Raw genomic sequence first — 20,058 nt, 5'->3', positions numbered from 1 at the left:
GGAGTTCAACTCCCAGAATTCCCCAGCCAGTCACGCTGGCCAAGGAATTCTGGGAGTTGAAGACCACCCATCTTAAAGCATGCTGGCCAGGGAATTCTGGGAGTTGAAGTCCACCCATCTTAAAGAACGCCAGCCAGGGAATTCTGGGAGTTGAAGTCCACCCATCTTAAAGAACGCCAGCCAGGGAATTCTGGGAGTTGAAGTCCACCCATCTTAAAGAATGCTGACCGTGGAATTCTGGGAGTTGAAGTCCACCCATCTTAAAGCACGCTGGCCAGGGAATTCTGGGAGTTGAAGTCCACCCATCTTAAAGAACACCAGCCAGGGAATTCTGGGAGTTGAAGTCCACCCATCTTAAAGAACGCCAGCCAGGGAATTCTGGGAGTTGAAGTCCACCCATCTTAAAGAACGCCAGCCAGGGAATTCTGGGAGTTGAAGTCCACCCATCTTAAAGCACGCTGGCCGGGGAATTCTGGGAGTTGGAGTCCACCCATCTTAAAGCATGCTGGCCAGGGAATTCTGGGAGTTGAAGTCCACCCATCTTAAAGCACGCTGGCTGGGGAATTCTGGGAATTGAACTCCACAAGTCTCAAAGTTACCAATGTTGGATATCCCTGGCTAAACGCAAGAGATATGACGCCTCTCTAAATTTTGGAAGTTCTTTTTGCAATGGATTTTAAAATACGGGATATTGTGACGGACAGATGCCAGGGCAAGAGGACAGCAGAGACAGAAGAAAAAGCAACATGAAAGGTACCTCATTCTCAGCATAATGCAAATCCATCAACTGCCCAAAAGCATCCATAACCTTCTGCAAAACATCTTTGAATTTAACCGGCCTCTGGAACTGTATAATCCTGCAGGAGAAGGAGGATGAAATTGAAAACAATTAATATCATCCTACCAATATTATCAAGGTAGTCATACATACAAAAGTATGTTTAGTGACAGTTTGAAGTTACAACAGTCACAAAAAAGTGACTTATGACAATTTTTCACACTTACGACTGTTGCAGCGTCCCCATGGTCATGTGATCAGAATTCAGATGCCTGGCAGCTGACTCATATTTATGACGGGTTGCTAAGGGGTCATATTTTCCCCTTTTGTGACCTTCTGACAAGCAAAGTCAATGGGGAAGCCAGATTCGTTTAACAACTGTGTTACTAACTCAACAGCTGCAGCGTCTCACTTAACAAAAAAGGTTGTAAAAATGGGGCAAAATTCATTTAACAACTGTCTTGCTTAGCACCAAAAAATGTGGGCAACAATTGTGGTCGTAAGCGGAGGACTACCTATAGCAATTGTGCCTTTTCATCCAAAGCTGAGAAATTCTGGCCTTCTACTCAATTCTTAACACATTTAATAAATTGGCACAGCTGCATAATTTTAATCTTATCACAGCTAGAAAGAAGAATGTAAGCTGCTCAGAGTCATTTGCTGAGTAATAATTTGGATTTTAACTGAAGTGCTTTCTTTAGTTTTTGGTTCCATCTACTGTCCATCGCCCAAAGTTGCAAAATTAATTGGAAGGGCCACATTTAATGCTTTAAATTAAATTAATTAATTTTCAATGGGAGCGGCATGTAAACATGAGAGAATAAATAAAAATATAACCCACATCTCAGTGCTATATATTACCATTTTGTAGGGATACCTGAAGGAGGACAACTTTTTGAAGAAAACACCCCAATAAAGGAAAGAACATTGGCCTTTATTTACTTATGAGTTTATGGTTTTTAAGGTTCAGCAAAAACAAGCAAAATATCTAAACCTGACAGACCCACGTCCCGAGTGACTTGTAAGGGGGAAATTTAATAAAATAAATAAAATAAATGTACCTTTTTTCTCCATCATGCTCAAACTTGATCCTAGCATTCCGCAACTATGGAAGAAAAGGGAGACAGAAAAACATCAATTAGGATACCAAAGGATGGATGGATGGATGGATGGATGGATGGAGACACACACACAAACAGAAAGATAGATACAGATGGATGGATGGCAAAGATCCATATAGATAAATTGATGGATGTGATAGATAGACAGATAAGATAGATAGATAGATAGATAGATAGATAGATAGATAGATAGATAGATAGATAGATAGATAGATAGACAGACAGATAGATAGATAGATAGATATGGATGGATACTTATGAATGGATTAGATAGATAGATAGATAGATAGATAGATAGATAGATAGATAGATAGATATGGATGGATATTTATGAATGGATTAGATAGATAGATAGATAGATAGATAGATAGATAGATAGATAGATAGATAGATATAGATAGATAGATAGATAGATAGATAGATAGATAGATAGATAGATAGACGGACAGATAGAAAGATAGAGATAAATGGATGGGGGGAGAGAGATGGATGGATGGACAAAGACAGATATGGATGGATGGATACTGATGGATGGATGGATGGGTATGGATGAATAACCAATGGATTCATGGATGGGTGGGTGGATAGATAGATGGTAAGGTGATAGAGTGAGAGATAATACATAGCTGATAAAAGAGATAGATAGAAACAGACAGACAAAGAAAGAGAGACAGACAGTCCTCCTGGTATTCTCATGGTACCTGCTGTTAGGTATTCAATCTCCGCTCCAATCCATCCATCCATCGTCCCCTCTTCTTACTTGGTGTATGCAATATTGCGCAGCCCACCCTCCCATCCTTATCCTGAATAAGGATAATGTTTGGGTAGGACCATCTTATATTCTGCATTTCTGCAGGACCCAGTGAAGACTCCTTCCATTGGAAACCCTTAAAATAATACTTGTGGTGCTGAATCAGCTGGTTGAGTGCTCTGATAACACAATGCAACAAACCTGGGTATGATTCAGCATGCTGTGTGAATTTGCTTTCTCTCAATGGAGCCTAAAACTGCAGTTTTGCAAACCAATACGCCCAGCATAATCTTAACATTTTGCTGTTCCCCAAGCTGGAAACATATGTCCATTTCTTGTAAACCAGGAGTGTAAAACTGCTCTGTAAAATCTACAACGTAAAATCTACAACTGGTTGGAGAATTAGGTGGGGCCAATATTCTTGAAGTTCTTTTTTTATGTAGAAATAAACCTTATCTCTCTCTCTCTCTCTCTCTCCTTTTTCTCCCCCGGGTTTCTTTTGGGAATGGAAAAAGCGTATCCTATATTTGGGACTGCGCATCGTTTGGAAAGATCAGCCACACACTGCTGGTATCTAAACAGGAGAATTCCTAGAGGGGCGAACAGATGACGCCTTTTCCTGAAAACTCTTCTTATCTCTCACTTGAGGTTTACCCAGAACGTGATTAGCAGTTTCCATGCTCCCATTCTACGCGCCCGAAAAATATGTTGCGGCAGTGAGAAAGGTTCAGTTCGACGGCTATTTATGTGTGTATTTAAAAAGACCACATCCTGATGTGGCGAAGTGGACTGCATCAACAAATGGCTGAAGTTTCAGAATAATAGACAGTAGGAAGGGACCTTGGAGGTCTTCTAGTCCAACCCCCTGCAAAAGTTGGAGACCCTACACCAGATAAGTGGCTGTGGAGCCTCTTCTTAAAAACCTCCAAGTTGGAGCACCCACAACCTCTGGAGGCAGGCTGTTCCACTGGTTAATTGCTCTCATTGTTAGGAAGTTTCTCCTTATTTCCAGGTTGTTTCTCCCCTTGATTAGTTTCCACCCATTGCTTCTTGTCTTGCCTTCAGGGGCTTTGGAGAATAGCTAGACTCCCTCTTCTTTGGGGCAGCCCCTCAAACACCTGAAGACTGCTATCATATCACCCCTAATCCTTCTTTTCATTAAATTAGCCATGCCCAGTTCTTGCAACCATTCTTCATATTTTTTTAAGCCTCCAGTCCCATAATCATTTTTGCTGCTCTTTTCTGCACTCTTTTCCAAAGTCTCAACGTATTTTTTTATAATGTGCTGACGAAAACTGGATGCAGTGTTCCAAGATGACCTTAAGGTAAAGGTAAAGGTTTCCCTCGTAACATGTGTGCTACTCGTTCCCGGCTCTAGGGGGCGGTGCTCATCTCTGTTTCACAGCCGAAGAGCCAGCGCTGTCCGAAGATGTCTCCGTAGTCATGTGGCTGGCATCACTCAATGCCGAAGGCACATGGAACACTATTACCTTCCCACCAAAGGTGGTTCCTATTTTTTCTACTTGCATTTTTCACATGCTTTCGAACTGCTAAGTTGGCAGAAGCTGGGACAAGCAATAGCAATAGCAATAGCAGTTAGACTTATATACCGCTTGAATACCGCTTCATAGGGCTTTCAGCCCTCTCTAAGCGGTTTACAGAGTCAGCATATTGCCCCCACAGTCTGGGTCCTCATTTCACCCACTTCGGAAGGATGGAAGGCTGAGTCAACCTTGAGCCGGTGAGATTAGAACCGCTGAACTGCAGATAACAGTCAGCTGAAGTGGCCTGCAGTACTGCACCCTAACCACTGCGCCACCATAGCAACGGGAGCTCACTCTATTATTTGGTGCTAGGGATTCGAACCGCTGAACTGCCGACCTTTCTGATCGACAAGCTCAGCATCTTAGCCACCGCATCTCAAGGATGGCCTTACCAGGGCATTATAAAGTGGTAGTACCAGTTCCCATGATGTTGATTCTACCCCTCTATTAATGTAGCGAAAATGCCAAATTCAACTGATTCCCATCAATAACTGGAAGTCAGCTGAATTTGGTGGGTCACTAAACTGGATCGTCACTGTGGATTCACTTCACTGGTTGATCCCTTGGAGTTTCTTAGCTATTCCTGCCGAGAGAGGAATCTCTCTTAAAAACTGCTGAATAGACGACCCTAATGCATTCAGTTTTGGTCGCCACGATATAGAAAAGATGCGGAGACTCTAGAAAGAGCGCGGAGAAGAGCAACGTAGAGGATTAGGGGACTGGAGGCTAAAAACAGATGAAGAACGGTTGCAGGAATTGGGTATGTCTAGTTTAATAGAAAGAAGGACTAGGGGAGACATGATAGCAGTCTTGCAATATCTCAGGGGTTGCCACAAAGACGAGGGAGTCAAACTATTCCCCAAAGCACCTGAGGGTAGAACAAGAAGCAATGGGTAGAAACTAATCAAGGAGAGAAGCAACTTAGAACTGAGGAGAAATTTCCTGACAGTAAGAACAATTAATCAGAGGAACAGAAGTTGCCTCCAGAAGTTGTGAATGCCCCAACACTGGAAGTCTTTAAGAAGATGCTGGATGGTCATTTGTCTGAAACTGTATAGGGTTTCCTGCCTAGGCAGGGGGTTGGACTAGAAGACCTCCAAGGTCCCTTCCAATTCTGCTATTGTATTGTATTGTAATCTATTTTCCACCAGGCTATCATTGCTTGTATGGCTGTTAGGTTATTCTCTGTACCCGAATTAAAGTGTTGTCAAAAACAGCCCCATTAGCATGGCTCAATATAGACAGCCCTCGACTCACAAGCACCATTGAGCCCAAAATTTCTGCTAAGCAAGACAGTTCTTGTGAGTTTTGCCCCCTTTTACGACCTTCCTTGACACCATTGTTAACTTGACCCCTGCAGTCATTATTATTAACATGGTCGTTAAGTGAATCTGGCTTCCCCTATTGACTTTAGTGATCAGAAGATCACAAAAGGGGATGATGATGTGACGACCCTGGGAACATTGCGACCCTCATAAATATGAATCAATGGCCAAGCATCTTCATGGGGGGTGCTGCAACTGTGAAGAAGGATCACTTTTTTCACTGCCGTTGTAACTCTGAAACAGTCACTAAGTGAATGGATCTAAGTCGAGGGCTACCTGCAGTGAGTAAACTAAAGAGAGTCCAAACATTTGTGGAATGTATTTACGACAGTTTCAGCGTCCCTGTGATGGAATATACTGTGGTCCAGATTTCCAAGAGGGAGGGGCTACATTCCAGAGGAGCAAGGTGGCGTGGCCAGCCAGTGGAGCTGGCAGCAGATTCGGAGAGTGAGGAGGTTGGGGAGGAAGATGGGCCAGTCCTGGAGTCCGGGAAAGGCTCTGATGAGGGCTCTGCGTCGGAGGCAGAGAGGGGGCCAGAGCCATGTGCCAGTTATCAACTGCCTTTGGAGTCAGAAGCCAGTGTGGGAGTTGAAGTCCACAAGTCTTCACCAAGGGAAGACAGTCCTTAAGGCCCAATAGCAATAGCCCTTGGACTTATATACCGCTTTACAGTGCTTTGCAGCCTTCTCTAAGCTGCAAAGTCAGCCTATGGCCCCCAACAATCTGGGGGCAATCTTAATTTTACCCACCTCGGAAGGACGGAAGGTTGAGTCAACCTTGAGCCTGGTGAGATTTGAACTGCCAAAATTGTAGACAGCCGGCAGTCAGCAGAAGTAGCCTGCAGCACTGCACTCTAACCACTGCGCCACCACGGCTCTTAATGCTATTTGTTTGTGGAGCAGAACAACTCAACTGCTAGGAATAATTTGTTGTTGGAAATGGACGAAGCACTTGTTTAAAGCAGGCCCAGAAGAGAGGAAACATGTGAGCTGCATCCTCTTTCTTCACCGTGAAACAATAACAATGACCTCCTTTCGGTAAGGGCCAAGGGAAACACACCAGGCAACACACACATACACACACACCAGCATTTGACCGGGAGAGAAGAGAAATATGAGTGAAGCTGTGCTGGATAAAACTTCCCTCTCTCCGACTTGCTAGGAAAACAAGCATGGGCAAAGAGGCCCGATGAGAAGGGGAAAAACCAAAACCATTTTGTATCCTGGTCCTTTTTGGACAAGCACTGAACAGAGGCCGGCTTCGTTAGCAGAACTAGCTTTGAATATTTTGCTGAACGTTGATGAGACCTAGAGATTCCAAGAGAGAAAATTACCACTGTGTAATTTTCAGAGGCGATGTGGTTTTTCACCTTAGTAGTTCCTCGGTTAAGCTGAAACTCTGGTCTATTTGTTTGTTTTGTTTCTTTCTTTACCCTTTTTTATTGTTCTTTTGAACAGCGTGCAAACGTTGTTCTTCTATATGTGCCTGGTGATGGCTGTTTTGTCTGCGTTTCAGGGCTTCAAGGCATTCTCTAGTGTTTTGGGGACCTGGCTTGGTCTACAATGCTGACAGTTTCCCTGGTTTGGAAATTTGGTTAATTATACTTGTGTGACATGAAGTTCACCATATGTTCCAAAAGCTAATCGGTATTCATGAATATGCTCTGATAAATCTTCTGTCTGTCGCTTTTCTGTAATTTTATAACTTGATTGGTTTAAAAAAAACCAGAAGAATGAAAGATAAACAGACAAGAAAAAAAAAGACTGAGGAAGAAAATCAAGAAAGAGAGAAGAGTGTAATATAATAGAACAGAAAAGAAATGAACAGAATAGAATAGAATTATAATTGGAATGGAATGGAATAGAATATAACAGAAAAGAAAAGAACAGAACAGAATAGAATTATAATTGGAATGGAATGATGGGATGGAGGAAAGAGGTGAGGAGAAAAGAGGAGAAGGGAGAATAATGATTGAGTAGACTGGGCTTGAATAGAGTAGGAAAAGAGTAGAAGAGAAGGGAGAAGAATAAGAAAACTAATCTCTACTCTCCAAAATTTCTCAAGTTATCCCAAGATGGTGCTTGCCAAATCCTGCCTGCTCCCCACCCCACTGGTGCATCAGTTTCCACAAAAAAATTAATTCCCCTGTCAATCAAAGCCTTATTGGCTCATTGACAGCGCAACAGCTGTTAGCGACCCCGTGAATATCCTAAACATCTTGAATCATTTTTCAGGACAGGCTGCTATAGGGCTGAATTCAACTCAGAGAGCTGTTACACCCTGGAGTGCAGCTACATGTTTGTTTTCGTCAACAAGCAGATGTTGTTATAGTGATGGGAAGAGAAGGATGGGGTTTTGGGGTTAGAATCTGCATTATTCAATCCCGAATCTGTAATTCAGTGGTGTTTCTTAATGCGCCTTGGTCCTCGCCGGCCACAGGGGTTAACAGCAGGATTTTATAAACTCAAGGGCACCCAGAAATGCAAATTAAAACCAACTGCATTTAATCCCCAAACCAAATTGATTTTCCAGATTGGATAATTGGTTTGGATCAAATTAAAGCAGTTTTCTCAAAATCAATGCGATGATCCACTTTCTTTTCGCACATGTCAGCAAGGGGTTCTTTTCTGGACAGCTAACGTCAAAATTGACGCTATGTTCCTCTGCTCGGCTATCTTTCTTTTTTTAATCAACTTTGTTCTATTTCAAAGGAAGGTGAAACACAAAATAACAGAAATGGAAAAATCGGGAGGGAGGGGAGGAGAGAATCCAAAAATTAAAAAGTGAAACGCTTTTTGCTTCTTGTTCATTTTTTAAATAGAGGGTCACCATTTCTAATATCCACAAAAGCGTTAGTCAACCTTGGTTATTTTAAGACGGGTAGAATTCAACTCCCATAATTTTGGGAGTTGAAATCCACCCGTCTTAAAATTTGTAACATTCACCAAAATTGATCACCAAAACTGAAGTCCCACCTATCTTAAAAGTGGCTGAGGTTGATCAAAATTTATCAAAGAAGAGGGGGTTAATTTATTTTCCAAAGCACCAGAAGGCCAGACAAGAAATAATGGATGGGAATGAATCAAGGAGAGAAACAGCTGGGAATAAACTTCCTAACAGTGTGTATAACTAACTAGCGGAACGAATTGTCTCCAGAAGTCGTGGGTGCTCCATCACTGGATGTTTTTAAGAAGAAACTGGACAACCATTTGTCTGAAATGGTATTAAGTTTCCTGCTTGAGCAGGGGGCTGGACTAGAAGACCTCGAAGGTCCCTTCCAGCTCTATTCTGATTCAAAACTAAAGCCCACCCCTCTTAAAGTGTCCAATGTTGACCAAAACTGAAGTCTATCCCTCTTAAAGTGGACAAAGTTGATCAAAATTCATATACAACCAACAACCTGCCCATTTCATATTCCACCCAGAGTGGCTTTTGATAGGGAAATGGGCAGTATATAAATTTAATTCATAAATGAAATAAATATTCTGCTTTTCCGGCTGCAAGCCCCATGCTATGATCTCCCAACCCATTGTTCCTCAACCTTGGCAGCAAAGTTGGCCGGAGAATTCTGTGAAATGACATAAACAGCCACCTTTAAACCACCAAGGTCGGAAAACACTGTTCTAATGCCTTTTATGTTAGGTAGGAACAGTGAGAACGGTAGAAGAGAGCTTGGAAGTCCAGTGCTAACCTGCTTGTTTGAATGATTCTTATTCCGGTTGCTGTCTAAAAAACCACCACATTTGCCCAGGGCGGCGAGATCCTTCATAATCGAATTAAGAACTTCTTCCTCATCTGCAAACAGAAAAACAAAACAAAAGAATTAGATTAGGCCTCTGAAACTTCCCGTTCTGCGGGAACGGGAGCCATCGCCCCAGCACAGCTCTACTGTACATGTGCTGGCCAGCTGATTTTCAAGTCTCCGCTGCATATGCTCGGGGAGGGGGCATGGGGATTGCAGGTGCATACGCTGGGGGCAGGGAGGAGTGCACGGGGGGGAGTGGCGGGCTCCCCTGTGGCCTGCTTTTGGTCCCAGGACGCTGCAGGGAGGAGCGGGGTGTGTGCGGGGGGATCTAACCTGCACGCGGGAGGCGGGGCACTGGGATGTGTGTCACGTGCGGATTGCATTATGGGTGCGGGAGTCCGCACTCGCTTTTGGCAGGTGATGACAAAAAGGTTAGCCCTCACTATTCTACTGCAAAGATACACAGGTAATCCTCGGCTTACAACAGTTCACAGGGACCATTCACAACAGCACTGGAAAAAAATGACTTAGGGCCATTTTCACACTTACGACCAATTCAAACGCTTGGCAACAGACTCGTATTTACGACCGTTGCAGTGCCCCCCCTTCTTTTGTGACCTTCTGAGAATGATGGAAGACCGATTCACTTAACAACCACATTACTAACCTAAAAAGCCGTAGTGATTCAACAACGGTGTGCAAGAAAGTTTGCCAAACGGGGCAAAGCTCTCTTAAACACTGTCTCGCTTAGCAAGAGGAATTAGGGGCTCGATTGTGGTCGCAACTCGAGGACCACCTGCATTGCAGCCTTAGCCAAGATCTCAGAGAGGTATCAGTGGGTCTAGCTACAGGGAGAAGTAAGATCAGGAACAAAGAGAAAGACACAAAGGCATGGAGAGATAAAACAATATCCTCCCTAAAATTTGGACAGCATTTTGTTTCTAGTATTACTGGAAAGCCATCAATATTTCTTCCCTAAGGAAGTGATACCCACCCTATAGTTTGGAATGAAGTTGCAACAGAATGAATAAAGTTGTACAAAAAAGTAAATGTATTCAGTCAGGACTTCAGCTAACCAAACACCGAAATTTTTGGGGGGAGGGGGGGGTTACTTACTTTTCCGTCCCGTCCCCCCCCAAAGAAAATATATCTAGTCCTCTACCAGGGGTGGGTTTCTCGCCCCGTTCCAACCGGATCGGTTGGAACGAGGCCGGCGGCGTCCTCGCGCACGCACGCGGCACGCGCATGCACGCACGTGGCGTCCTCGCGCACGCACGCGGCACGCGCGTGCACGCGCGCGGAGCACACATGCGTACTAGCGTCTGCGTGATGCTCCAGCTGCTCCTGGAGGATCGCGCAGGCGTTCTGCGCATGCGTGGAAAGCGCAAAATTTGAAAAAACCGGGTAAGGAGCGGGCGCGGGTGTGCGGGTGCGTGCCGGCGCGGGGGGGGGGGCGCTTCGCCGTTCCCGGAAGTTACTTACTTCCGGGTTCGGCGACCAACCGGATTGCAGGGACCGGTGCAAACCGGTCGAAACCCACCCCTGTCCTCTACTTACAACTATTCATTTAGTGCCCATTTGGAGTTACAACAAAACTGGAAAAAAAAATGTGTCTGGAGATTCTCAGTCATCCAAATTGTTATAGTTGTCTTTTTTTCCCAAGGCTTTCCGGATTTTTTCTTCCTTTGAAGACATCTCGCTTCTCACCAAGGAAGCTTCTTCTGCAAGGAATGTAAATCCTTCCGTTCCCCAACATCCAGCTCAGAGTTGAAGAAGCTTCTTGGATGAGAAGCGAAACGCCTTCAAAGAAAAACCAGAAAGTCCAGTTGCCTCTTGGGGGAAAAAAAAGCACTGGAAAAAGTAAACTTATGGCCATTTTTCTCTCTGAAGATGTTTGTAATATTTCCCACAGTCACGTGACCAAAATTCAGACGCTTGGTAACTGGTTCACATTTATGACGGTTGCAGTGTCCTGGGGTCATGTGATCCGCTTTTGCAACCTTCTGGCAAGCAAAGTCAATAGGAAAACCAGATTCACTTAACAATCGGATTACTAACCTAAAGACTGCAACGATTCACTTAACAATTGCGGCAAGGAAGGAAGGTCGTAAAATGGGGCAAAACTCACAACTATGCTCTTGCTTGACAATAAAAATTTGGGGCTCAAAAGTGCTTTGGGTTGTGCCTTGCGAACTCTGGACTTTTCTTACCTCATGTGCCCTTCAGTCCTCAACTTATGACCACAATTGAACTTTTTTTTTTGTTCTTCAGTGAGGCATTTGTCAAGTGAGTTTTGCCCCAATTTGCGACCTTTCTTAGCAGTTGTGAAGTGAATCGCTTCCGTTGCTAAGTAAATCTTGCTTCCCCCATTGACTTTGCTTGTCAGAAAGTCGCAAAAGGGGATTACAGACGACCATTATAAATATGAACCGGTGGCCAAGCATCTGAATTTGGAACAGATGATCATGCTATAAAGGGCTGTAACTGTGAAAAATGGTCATAAGTCACCTTCTTCACTGCCGTTCTAACTTTGAACCAGGTGTGGGCTGCTACAGGTTTGCCCAGGTTCGAGAGAATCCGTAGCTAATGTTATGGCCGGTTCAGAGAACCTCCAAATCCTACCACAGGCTGGCCCTGCCCCGCTCACCCCTCCCTTTCCCAGAGTCTCCATGTGGCCCAATTTGGATGCGAGGTAAGTGCAGGGCCCGCGCAGAGGCTCAGGGACCCCGGAAGTTCCTCCGGAACCCAGGGGAGACAGTTTTCACCCTCCCGGAGACTCAAGGAAAGCCTCCGGAGCCTGGGGAGAGTGAAAATGTGCCTCCCTCTCCCGCCGTGGTGCAGAAGACCAAGTAGGCCATGCCCCCTCAGCAACTAGGCACAGAACCCACTGCTGAATTTTTTGAAGCTCACCCCTGCTTTGAATGGTTACTAAATGAACTGTTGTAAGTCAAGGACTATCTGTATTGTGGATTTAATTTAGGCTGGTGGGTTTAATCTTGTTTGGGAAACTCTCCAGGGCCTTGTGGACATCCACCATTGCTGTGTGGCCTAGCATCGTCCTGTTTTTGGCTGGACTTAACTGGGGTTTTAGTGAAGGGAATTGCTAAGGAAATAAACCTACTGAACACTGTTATGCTACACACACACGAATGTATCCCTGATTCACTTAATAACTGTGGTGTTTAATAACTGTGGCAAAAAAAATGGGTCATAAAATCGGGCACAACATTCTTTACAACTACCTTGCTTAGCAATAGAAATTCTGGTCCAAATTGTGGCTGTAAATCGAGGACTTTGAATATTCCTATCCATTTCCGAGAAGTGTCCTTATGCACTCACAAACCCAGAATACGTAAGATGACAGGGAGCTAATATTTTTCTCCATAATTTTATGAGTTACTGTATTTTTCGGAGTATAAGACGAACCTTTTATAAAAAAGAGACTGAAAATCTGGGTGCATCTTATACACTGAATACAGCATTTTTTTGCCTCCCAAAGTCCCGCCCCCTTCACAAAAATGCCCCGTGCATAGCCTTATGGAGGCTTTCAGAGAGCTCCTAGGGGCTGGGGAGGGCAGAAATGAGCAAAAAAGGGGGCATTTTTTGCTCAATTTTGCCCCTCCCCCAGCTCCAGGAGCACTCTATAAGCCTCCATAAGGCTATGCATGCAATTTTTTTTACAAAAAACAGGCCCTGTTTTCACAAAAAACAGACAGATTTTTGCTTGTTTTTGGCTCCCCCCTCTCCCAGGAGCCCTCTGCAAGCCCTCCTCCCCCAAAGCTATTCATGCCTTTAAAAAAAAACAACCAGGCCCGTTTTCGTGAAAAAACGGCCATTTTTGGGAGGTTTGTAGAGTGCCAATTTTTTTTTCATTCGGAAAGCTCTTTAACCGATTGTTAAGAATTACATTGATCAAGTGCTGTGCCAGCAGAAACAAAGTCTTAGGTGCTGCAGATTGTCAGCTATTTCCTTCTCCAGCACATGGATAAATACACCTGGAAGCAACTACCTACCTACCTACTGTATTTCTCTCTCTCTCCCCATCTATCTACTTATGTACCTACTTACCTACTCTCTCTCCCTACCTATCAACTGTATTTTTCTCTCTATATGTATATTTCTCTCTCTATCCCTCTACCTACCAACCTAGCTACTCTCTCTCTCCCTACCTATCTACTGTATTTCTCTCTCTCTATCCATCTACCTACCTACCTACACACATACTCTCTCTCTCCCTACCTACTTACTGTATTTCTCTCTCTCTCTATTTCTCTATCCCTCTCCCTACCTACCTACCTACACACACACTCTCTCTCCCTGCCTATCTACAGTATTCTCTCTCTTTCTCTCCCTCTCTATCCCTCTCTACCTTTTTTTTTTAATTTGCCTCTTCAAAACCTTTGTGCGTCTTATACTCTGAAAAATATGGTCTATATTAATCAATAAAATTGAAGAACAAAAAAAAGTAAGAAAAAAATGTTAAAAATGAAAAAAGAAAGTACATCGTAAAGTATAACAAAGTAGAATTACATTTGTAGGCTTCATAAAAGACCATTTTTATGGTAATGTAAATATGTTATATTGCATTCCTTCAATGCAGATTTGAATGAAATACAGTAAAGTTTATAAACCAGTGTTTCTCAACCTTGGCAACTTTAAGTCCTGTGGACTTCAAGGTTGAGAAACACTGTTATAAACCATGATTAAAAATGATTAGCGCCCCATTACTTAAAAAAGCTTGAATCACTGAAAATAAAAATTAATAAAGGAAAAATTCCATCAGTATGAATTGCCACTTAGGATTCTTTCAGTTACCAGAATTACCCAGCCATTTAAGACAGAATAGGAAAATTGAGGGCATCAGATACATGAATACATACAAAGGCATCAGTTGAAATATAATAGGTTTTCCTCTTCTTTTATCTTTCTTTACCCAAGCACTCAAAATCAAACTGCAACAGGTTTCTTCAGAAACTCTACCCTTTTAAGAGTAGCGATTTCAAAATATGTAGTTTTCAGCTCCCAGAATTCTGGAAGCAGGCTAGTGGGGCATTTTGGGAGTTGAAGTCCACACAGGTTACCTGTGGAATTCTGGGAGCTGAAGTCCATGCGAAGTTGCTGAGGTAAATAAATAGGACGGAGGGACGGGGCCTAGCTCAGTGATGGCGAACCTTTTCAACACTGAGTGCCAAAAAGGGAGCACTTTGTGTGGGCACATGCACTCGTCTGGGCCACGACCAAGAAGAATAGTTGCCCAGGGGGCATGTGGGCGCCGGAAAATGTACTTCCGGTTACTGCCAGCAAGTCTTCTGGGTTACTGCCGCGACATGGAGACATGTCTCCTGGCACACGCGGTATCACCCGTTCCTCTTCTGGGTTTCTGGCACGCATGCGCACACACTGACCAGCTGGCCTTTGGGCATATGTCAGTGCCAGAAACCGGAAGAGCTGATCTTCCGTTTTCCGGTGTGACCATGTGCGCTGGCTAGCTGATTGGCGTGTGCGCATGCGCAGGAGTAACCGGAAGACTTGCCGGCAGTAATTGGAAGTACATTTTCCGGCACGCGTATGCCCCATGGGCAGCTACTCTTCTTCTTGGTCACAGCCTAAAGAAGTCCACGTGCCCACAGGACGTGCTCCCTTTTTCAGTGCCGAAAAGATTCACCATCACTGGGTTAAAATTTAGACTCTACGCCAGTGTTTCTCAACCTTGGCAACTTGAAGATGTCCGGACTTCAACTCCCAGAATTCCCCAGCCAGCATTCGCTGGCTGGGGAATTCTGAGAGTTGAAGTCCGGACATCTTCAAGTTGCCAAGGTTGAGAAACACTGCTCTATGCCTTGCAAAGACACTATGCCACCACAATGTGTACAGGTAGTCCTCGACTTACGACTACAACTGAGCCTAAAACCTTTGTTGCTAAGTGAGTTTTGCCTCATATAACCACTCTCGCCACAATTGCTAAGGTGAATCCCTAGGCAAGTTAGTATCAGTGTTGTTAAATGAATCTGATTTTCCCAAATCATCTTTGCTTGCCAAAAGGTCATAACAGGGCACTAAGTGATCTCGGGACGCTGCAACCATCAGAAATATGAGTCAATTGCCAAGCATCCAAATTTTGATGACGTGACCAAGGGGATGCTGCCACGGTCATAAGTGAGAAAAATGTCGCAGGTTACTTCTTTCAAGGCTGTTGTAACTTTAAATAGTCACTAAATGAACTGTTGTAAGTCGAGGACTACCTCAGAATGGGGGGGGGGGGGAAATCTTGATATTTTAAAAATGGCTGCAAACTTTTAATTGGTGCCAGATTGCTGCATGCTTAATATCAACAAAATATCAACAAAAAAGTTTGTCTAGATATCGATTTTTACACTCTCCACGGCTTTCAATACTTTTAGGCAGAACTGAATAGCTGGAAGGGACCTTGGAGGTCTTCTAGTCCAGCCCTCTGCTCAAGCAAGAGACCCTAGACCCGTGATGGTGAGCTCTCTCTGTGGGCACGTGAGTCATCGCTCAGCTCAGTTCCACTGCGCATGCACACACACCTCCTGCTGGCCAGCTGTTTTTCGGCACTCTGCAGCACATGCGGGAGGCAGTGGGTTGCATGCGCATGTGTGGCCCTCCACATGGGGGTCAGGTGCGTATGCATGGGGGTGTGTGCAGAGGGGCACCGCACCCCCCCCCTCCAACCATTTTTGGTCCCAGGAGGCTTCAGGGAGGGCTGCAAGGCCCAAAATGGGGCATGGGGCGCTTACACACATGCGCAAGGGGGACATGGGGGGGGCTCATGTGCACATGGGTTGCATGCATTGCATTATGGATGTGGGCATACATGCCTACGTAGTTGCGCATGCACATGATTTTGGCACGCAAGGACAAAAAAGTTAGCCATAACTGCCCTATACCATTTCAGACCAGTGGCCATGCTTTCTTTTCTTTAAAACCTCCAGTATGTAAGTACCACGCAAGCAGTTCCACCGGTTAATTGCCCTCACTTGTCAGCAAGTTCCTCCTTAATTCCAACTTGCTTCTCTCCTTGATTTGTTTCCATCCATTGTTTCTTGTCCAGCCTTCTGATGCTTTGGGAAATAGCTTCCGCTCTTCTTTGGGGCAACCCCATAGATATTGTACAATTGCTATCCTGTCACCCCCCGTCCTTCTTCTCTCCAAACTAGCCACACGCAATTCCCACAAACCTCATAGGTTTGTCTCCAGGCCCTTTAATCAGCCCCATTGCTCTTCTCTGCACTTTTTCCAAAGTCTCAACATCATTTTTCGTTTTTGCAATGTGGTGACCAAAACCGGATGCCGTATTCCAGGTGTGGCCTTTGTAAAGTGGTACTAATGCTTCATGTGATTTTGACTCAGGTTATCGGAAAAATCTGCCACCTATGTAGCTTTGCATATGTATATTCTTTTTTTAAAAAAGCAGATGCCAAATTATTTTTAAAGGTACGGTTTGCGTGACGCCATTACCATATAACACCGCTGCAGCGGTAGGCCTGGCTGGAAATCTGTGTGTTACAAGGTTTTGCAGAGCACATTTCCAGAGAGGAAAAACGTATGATGTGCAGCTCGAAAAATGTGGAGTGGGCTGAAATCCAGAGAACTGAAATAATATCAGCTTTAAATCAGCAAATATCTACACTGTTCTTCCTCAACTCTCCTCTGGAGGGCTAAAGACAGAGAGGGAGGGAGGAATCAGCTCCTTTAGTTCGCCTGATTTCTCAAAGCTTTTGCCTTCTGGGAAATCCTTTCTCCTTGAATTCTGCAAACCAAAATAATCAGCAATCTTGCACGGCTGCAAATGGAACAAATCTTTTTTCTGCAAAAAAAAAAAGTTTCGGCGCTCAGGTGAGCTGCAACTTGGATAAACAAATGACGTCTTGCAAAGTGATCCATCATGTAGTCTTGTTTATTGAAGCAGTGGTCATCAACTGGTGATCCACAAGAAAATTTTGGTGATCTGCAGAAAAACTATTTGTATTTTTTATATTGCACTAAATCAGGGCTCCTCAAACTACGGCCCCTGGACCAGATACATGCAATGAATGCTGGAGAGTCTCCCCCTTCGGGGGCTTTTTGTGTGGGTCAGAGGGGGGGCAGTAATTCTGACTTGGGGTCTGTTTCAGCCTCCTGCTGGGGGGCTTTGGGCGAAGGCTAGAGGGAAGTGCCACTGGTGGCGAAGAGCTGGAGGGCCTCGTTCCAGTGGGACTGCATCATGGCCTGGAACTGGCTGACCATCTCAGCACGCTGAGCCTCCAGGCGCCGGCACCTGGCCTTGCACTCCCGCAGATCTTCCCTCTGCTTGGAAAGCCCATGCTCCTAGTCCTCAGTGAGGTGCGTCTGCTGAGCCTCCTTCTTGGTCAGATCCAATTTGAACTGAACTGTTTTGCCAATTCTTTCTCCTGGTGGCTGCTTAGTTCCAGCAACGGCTTCCTGTTGGGGCCCTAAGGAGCCCAGATAGGCAGGTGAGGAGTGGGGAGTAGAAGCTGGCGAGGCGCCCCTCAACGTGAATGATATCGAGTTGTCCACGCCCACCCAGTCACATGACCACCTAGCCACACCCACCCAGCTGGTCATTAGGCAGATCCTATTAGCGGTCCGTGGGATTTAAAATTATGAATTTAGTAGTCCCTGAGGTCCTAAAGGTTGAGGATTTCTGCCACAGATAGTATTTTTCCAACCACAGTTGATTGCAACTCTAGGGATCCTCCTTAGAAGATTCCATAGAGGAGGATGGGAATCCTGTTTCCATCACAGTGGTTTTCAAACTTAACAACTTTTAAGAGGTGTAGCCTTCAACTTCCAGGATTGTGGAATTCTGGGAGTTGAAGTCCACATCTCATAAAAGCAGGATCTTGTAACTGTGGGGTGATGATCCAGGGATGGGGTGGGGTGGGTGTTTGAAAGCTTTTTTTTTCAAAAATGCATTTTAGAATAAACAAGGCTAAAAATATTTCTCCTCCATTCTTCCTTGGAGAACATCTGCAGCTTACGCGAAAAAATAAAACGAGAATACTGAATAAGGTTTCTCCAAAAGGATGATAAACATTTGAGTTGAAAGCCACGTTTTTGGAATAAGCACCAGGAATATTATGGACCAGTCCGTGTTCACAACAGTAAATATGAAAGGAAGTGATGAAGACATGGGAGCAACCTATTCTCCAAAGCAGAGGAAGGTGGAAAAAGAAGCTAATGGGTGGAAACTAATCAAGGAGAGAAGCAATCTAGAAATAAGGAGAAATTTCCTGACAGGGAGAACAATTAATCAGTGGAACAGAAGTTGCCTCCAAAAGTTGTGGATGCCCCAACACTGGAAGTCTTTAAGAAGAGGTTGGATAGCCATTTGTCTGAAACGGTGTAGGGTTTCCTGCTTGAGCAAGAGGTTAGACTAGAAGATCTCCAAGGTCCCTTCCCACTCTGTTATTTTGATACTAAACCAGAGGCAGAGGAGGAAGGAAATATAGATAAATTAGCCACCAAGTAAATGTTACATCAATGTTCCATCGCAGTGATGGCTAACCTTTTTGTCATCATGTGCCGACAGCGCGTGCACATGCTGAAAGCATGCCTGGGCACTCACACGACAGTGTTCACAACCGTAATGCAATGCGCACATTATACCCCCCCACTCCCCCCATGCATGCACACACGACACACACACACCCCTGCGTCCCTAGCAGGCCTCCTTGCAGCCACCTGGGACAAAAAAATGGGCCGTTGGGGAGGGGTGCGTGTGCGCTGCACCCCCCCTCCTCCCCCCACGCAGGTGCAAGCATCTCTTGAAAAAGCATTGCACCCTGAACAGGAACACGAATCTCTTGCATGTACCCTGTCCCTTGCACATGCGCAGCAGAGATCCGAAAATCAGCTGGCCAGGGGGAGACACGCTCATGCGCGGTGGAGAAGAGCTGGGGCGATGGCTCTGGATCAGCTCTTAATTCTAAAAATCACTGGGTCTGTGGGGGCAGATTTCCTAGAAAGCCACAATTACAACATAAATAAATACATACTTTCCTCTGTGTCATCCCTATTTACTAAGCAGAATTTTCCCCCTGCTTATTTTTAATCCTTCAGCTTCCCTTTTTATTCTCTTCTTGAGAAGTCAGCTGCTCCTCACAGAAATATCTCTGAATTTAAATATTCAGGTGGGAGGGTTCTTCTTTTTCTTTTTTTTAAAGGGGAAAAAAGAAGCTTTGCAAAAAGGGAAGAAAAATCAGAAACACAATTGCCTGGTTTTCATAGAGGCAAAAACATTGGTTCAGGTTAAAAAAAGGAAAACTATAAAAAAACTTTTACGCCTGGGTTAACTTTTAAGGCGAAAGAGAGATTCAGTGAAAGGAATTAGCTGGGCGATAATGAAAAATTTGCTTTCAGATGCTGCTGGAGCTTCATCACTGGAGGCTTTCAAGAAGAGACTGGACTGCCCTCTGTCAGAAATGGGGCAGGGAGCCCTCTCTGCAAGCACGCCAGCTGATGCACTAGCTCAGCTCCGCTGCGTGCCTCCCGCTGGCCAGATCGTCTTTGGGTCTCCGGCGTGCATGCTGGTGGGGGCGCATAGACAGATGCATGTGTGGATACATGGGGGAGTGGCACATGCACCAGATGGGACTTGCATTGCATTCTGGGGGCTCACGCAGGGCCCTACATCCCCTTTTGGGCCTATAAAGAGCGTGTCAGGTGCGACTTCATTTAATAATCAGGAAAGAAACCACTCAACTCCATTTGTTTGAAATCAAGTGTACTTTTACTAATTATAAACGAACAGTAGCAAAGCTAAGCTGAATC

At 44.7% G+C, this 20,058-nt stretch overlaps 1 protein-coding gene across 2 annotated transcripts in view; it reads right to left on the bottom strand.

Annotated features, from left to right (window-relative positions):
• LOC116522295 (mitogen-activated protein kinase kinase kinase 3-like) overlaps positions 1 to 20,058 on the bottom strand; it is a 96,633-nt gene that overhangs the window by 40,988 nt on the left and 35,587 nt on the right. For both annotated transcript variants that reach the window (XM_032237131.1, XM_032237132.1), the window contains exons 3-5: positions 9,211 to 9,314; positions 1,840 to 1,883; positions 758 to 857 (exon numbers count right to left, since the gene is read on the bottom strand). In XM_032237131.1, coding sequence (XP_032093022.1) covers positions 758 to 857; positions 1,840 to 1,883; positions 9,211 to 9,314 — 248 coding nt within the window. The remainder of the gene's footprint in view (positions 1 to 757; positions 858 to 1,839; positions 1,884 to 9,210; positions 9,315 to 20,058) is intronic.

This window comes from Thamnophis elegans, chromosome Z (genome assembly GCF_009769535.1).
Source record: "Thamnophis elegans isolate rThaEle1 chromosome Z, rThaEle1.pri, whole genome shotgun sequence".
Taxonomy (NCBI): domain Eukaryota; kingdom Metazoa; phylum Chordata; class Lepidosauria; order Squamata; family Colubridae; genus Thamnophis; species Thamnophis elegans.
This window is presented reverse-complemented; position numbering and strand designations above follow the sequence as displayed.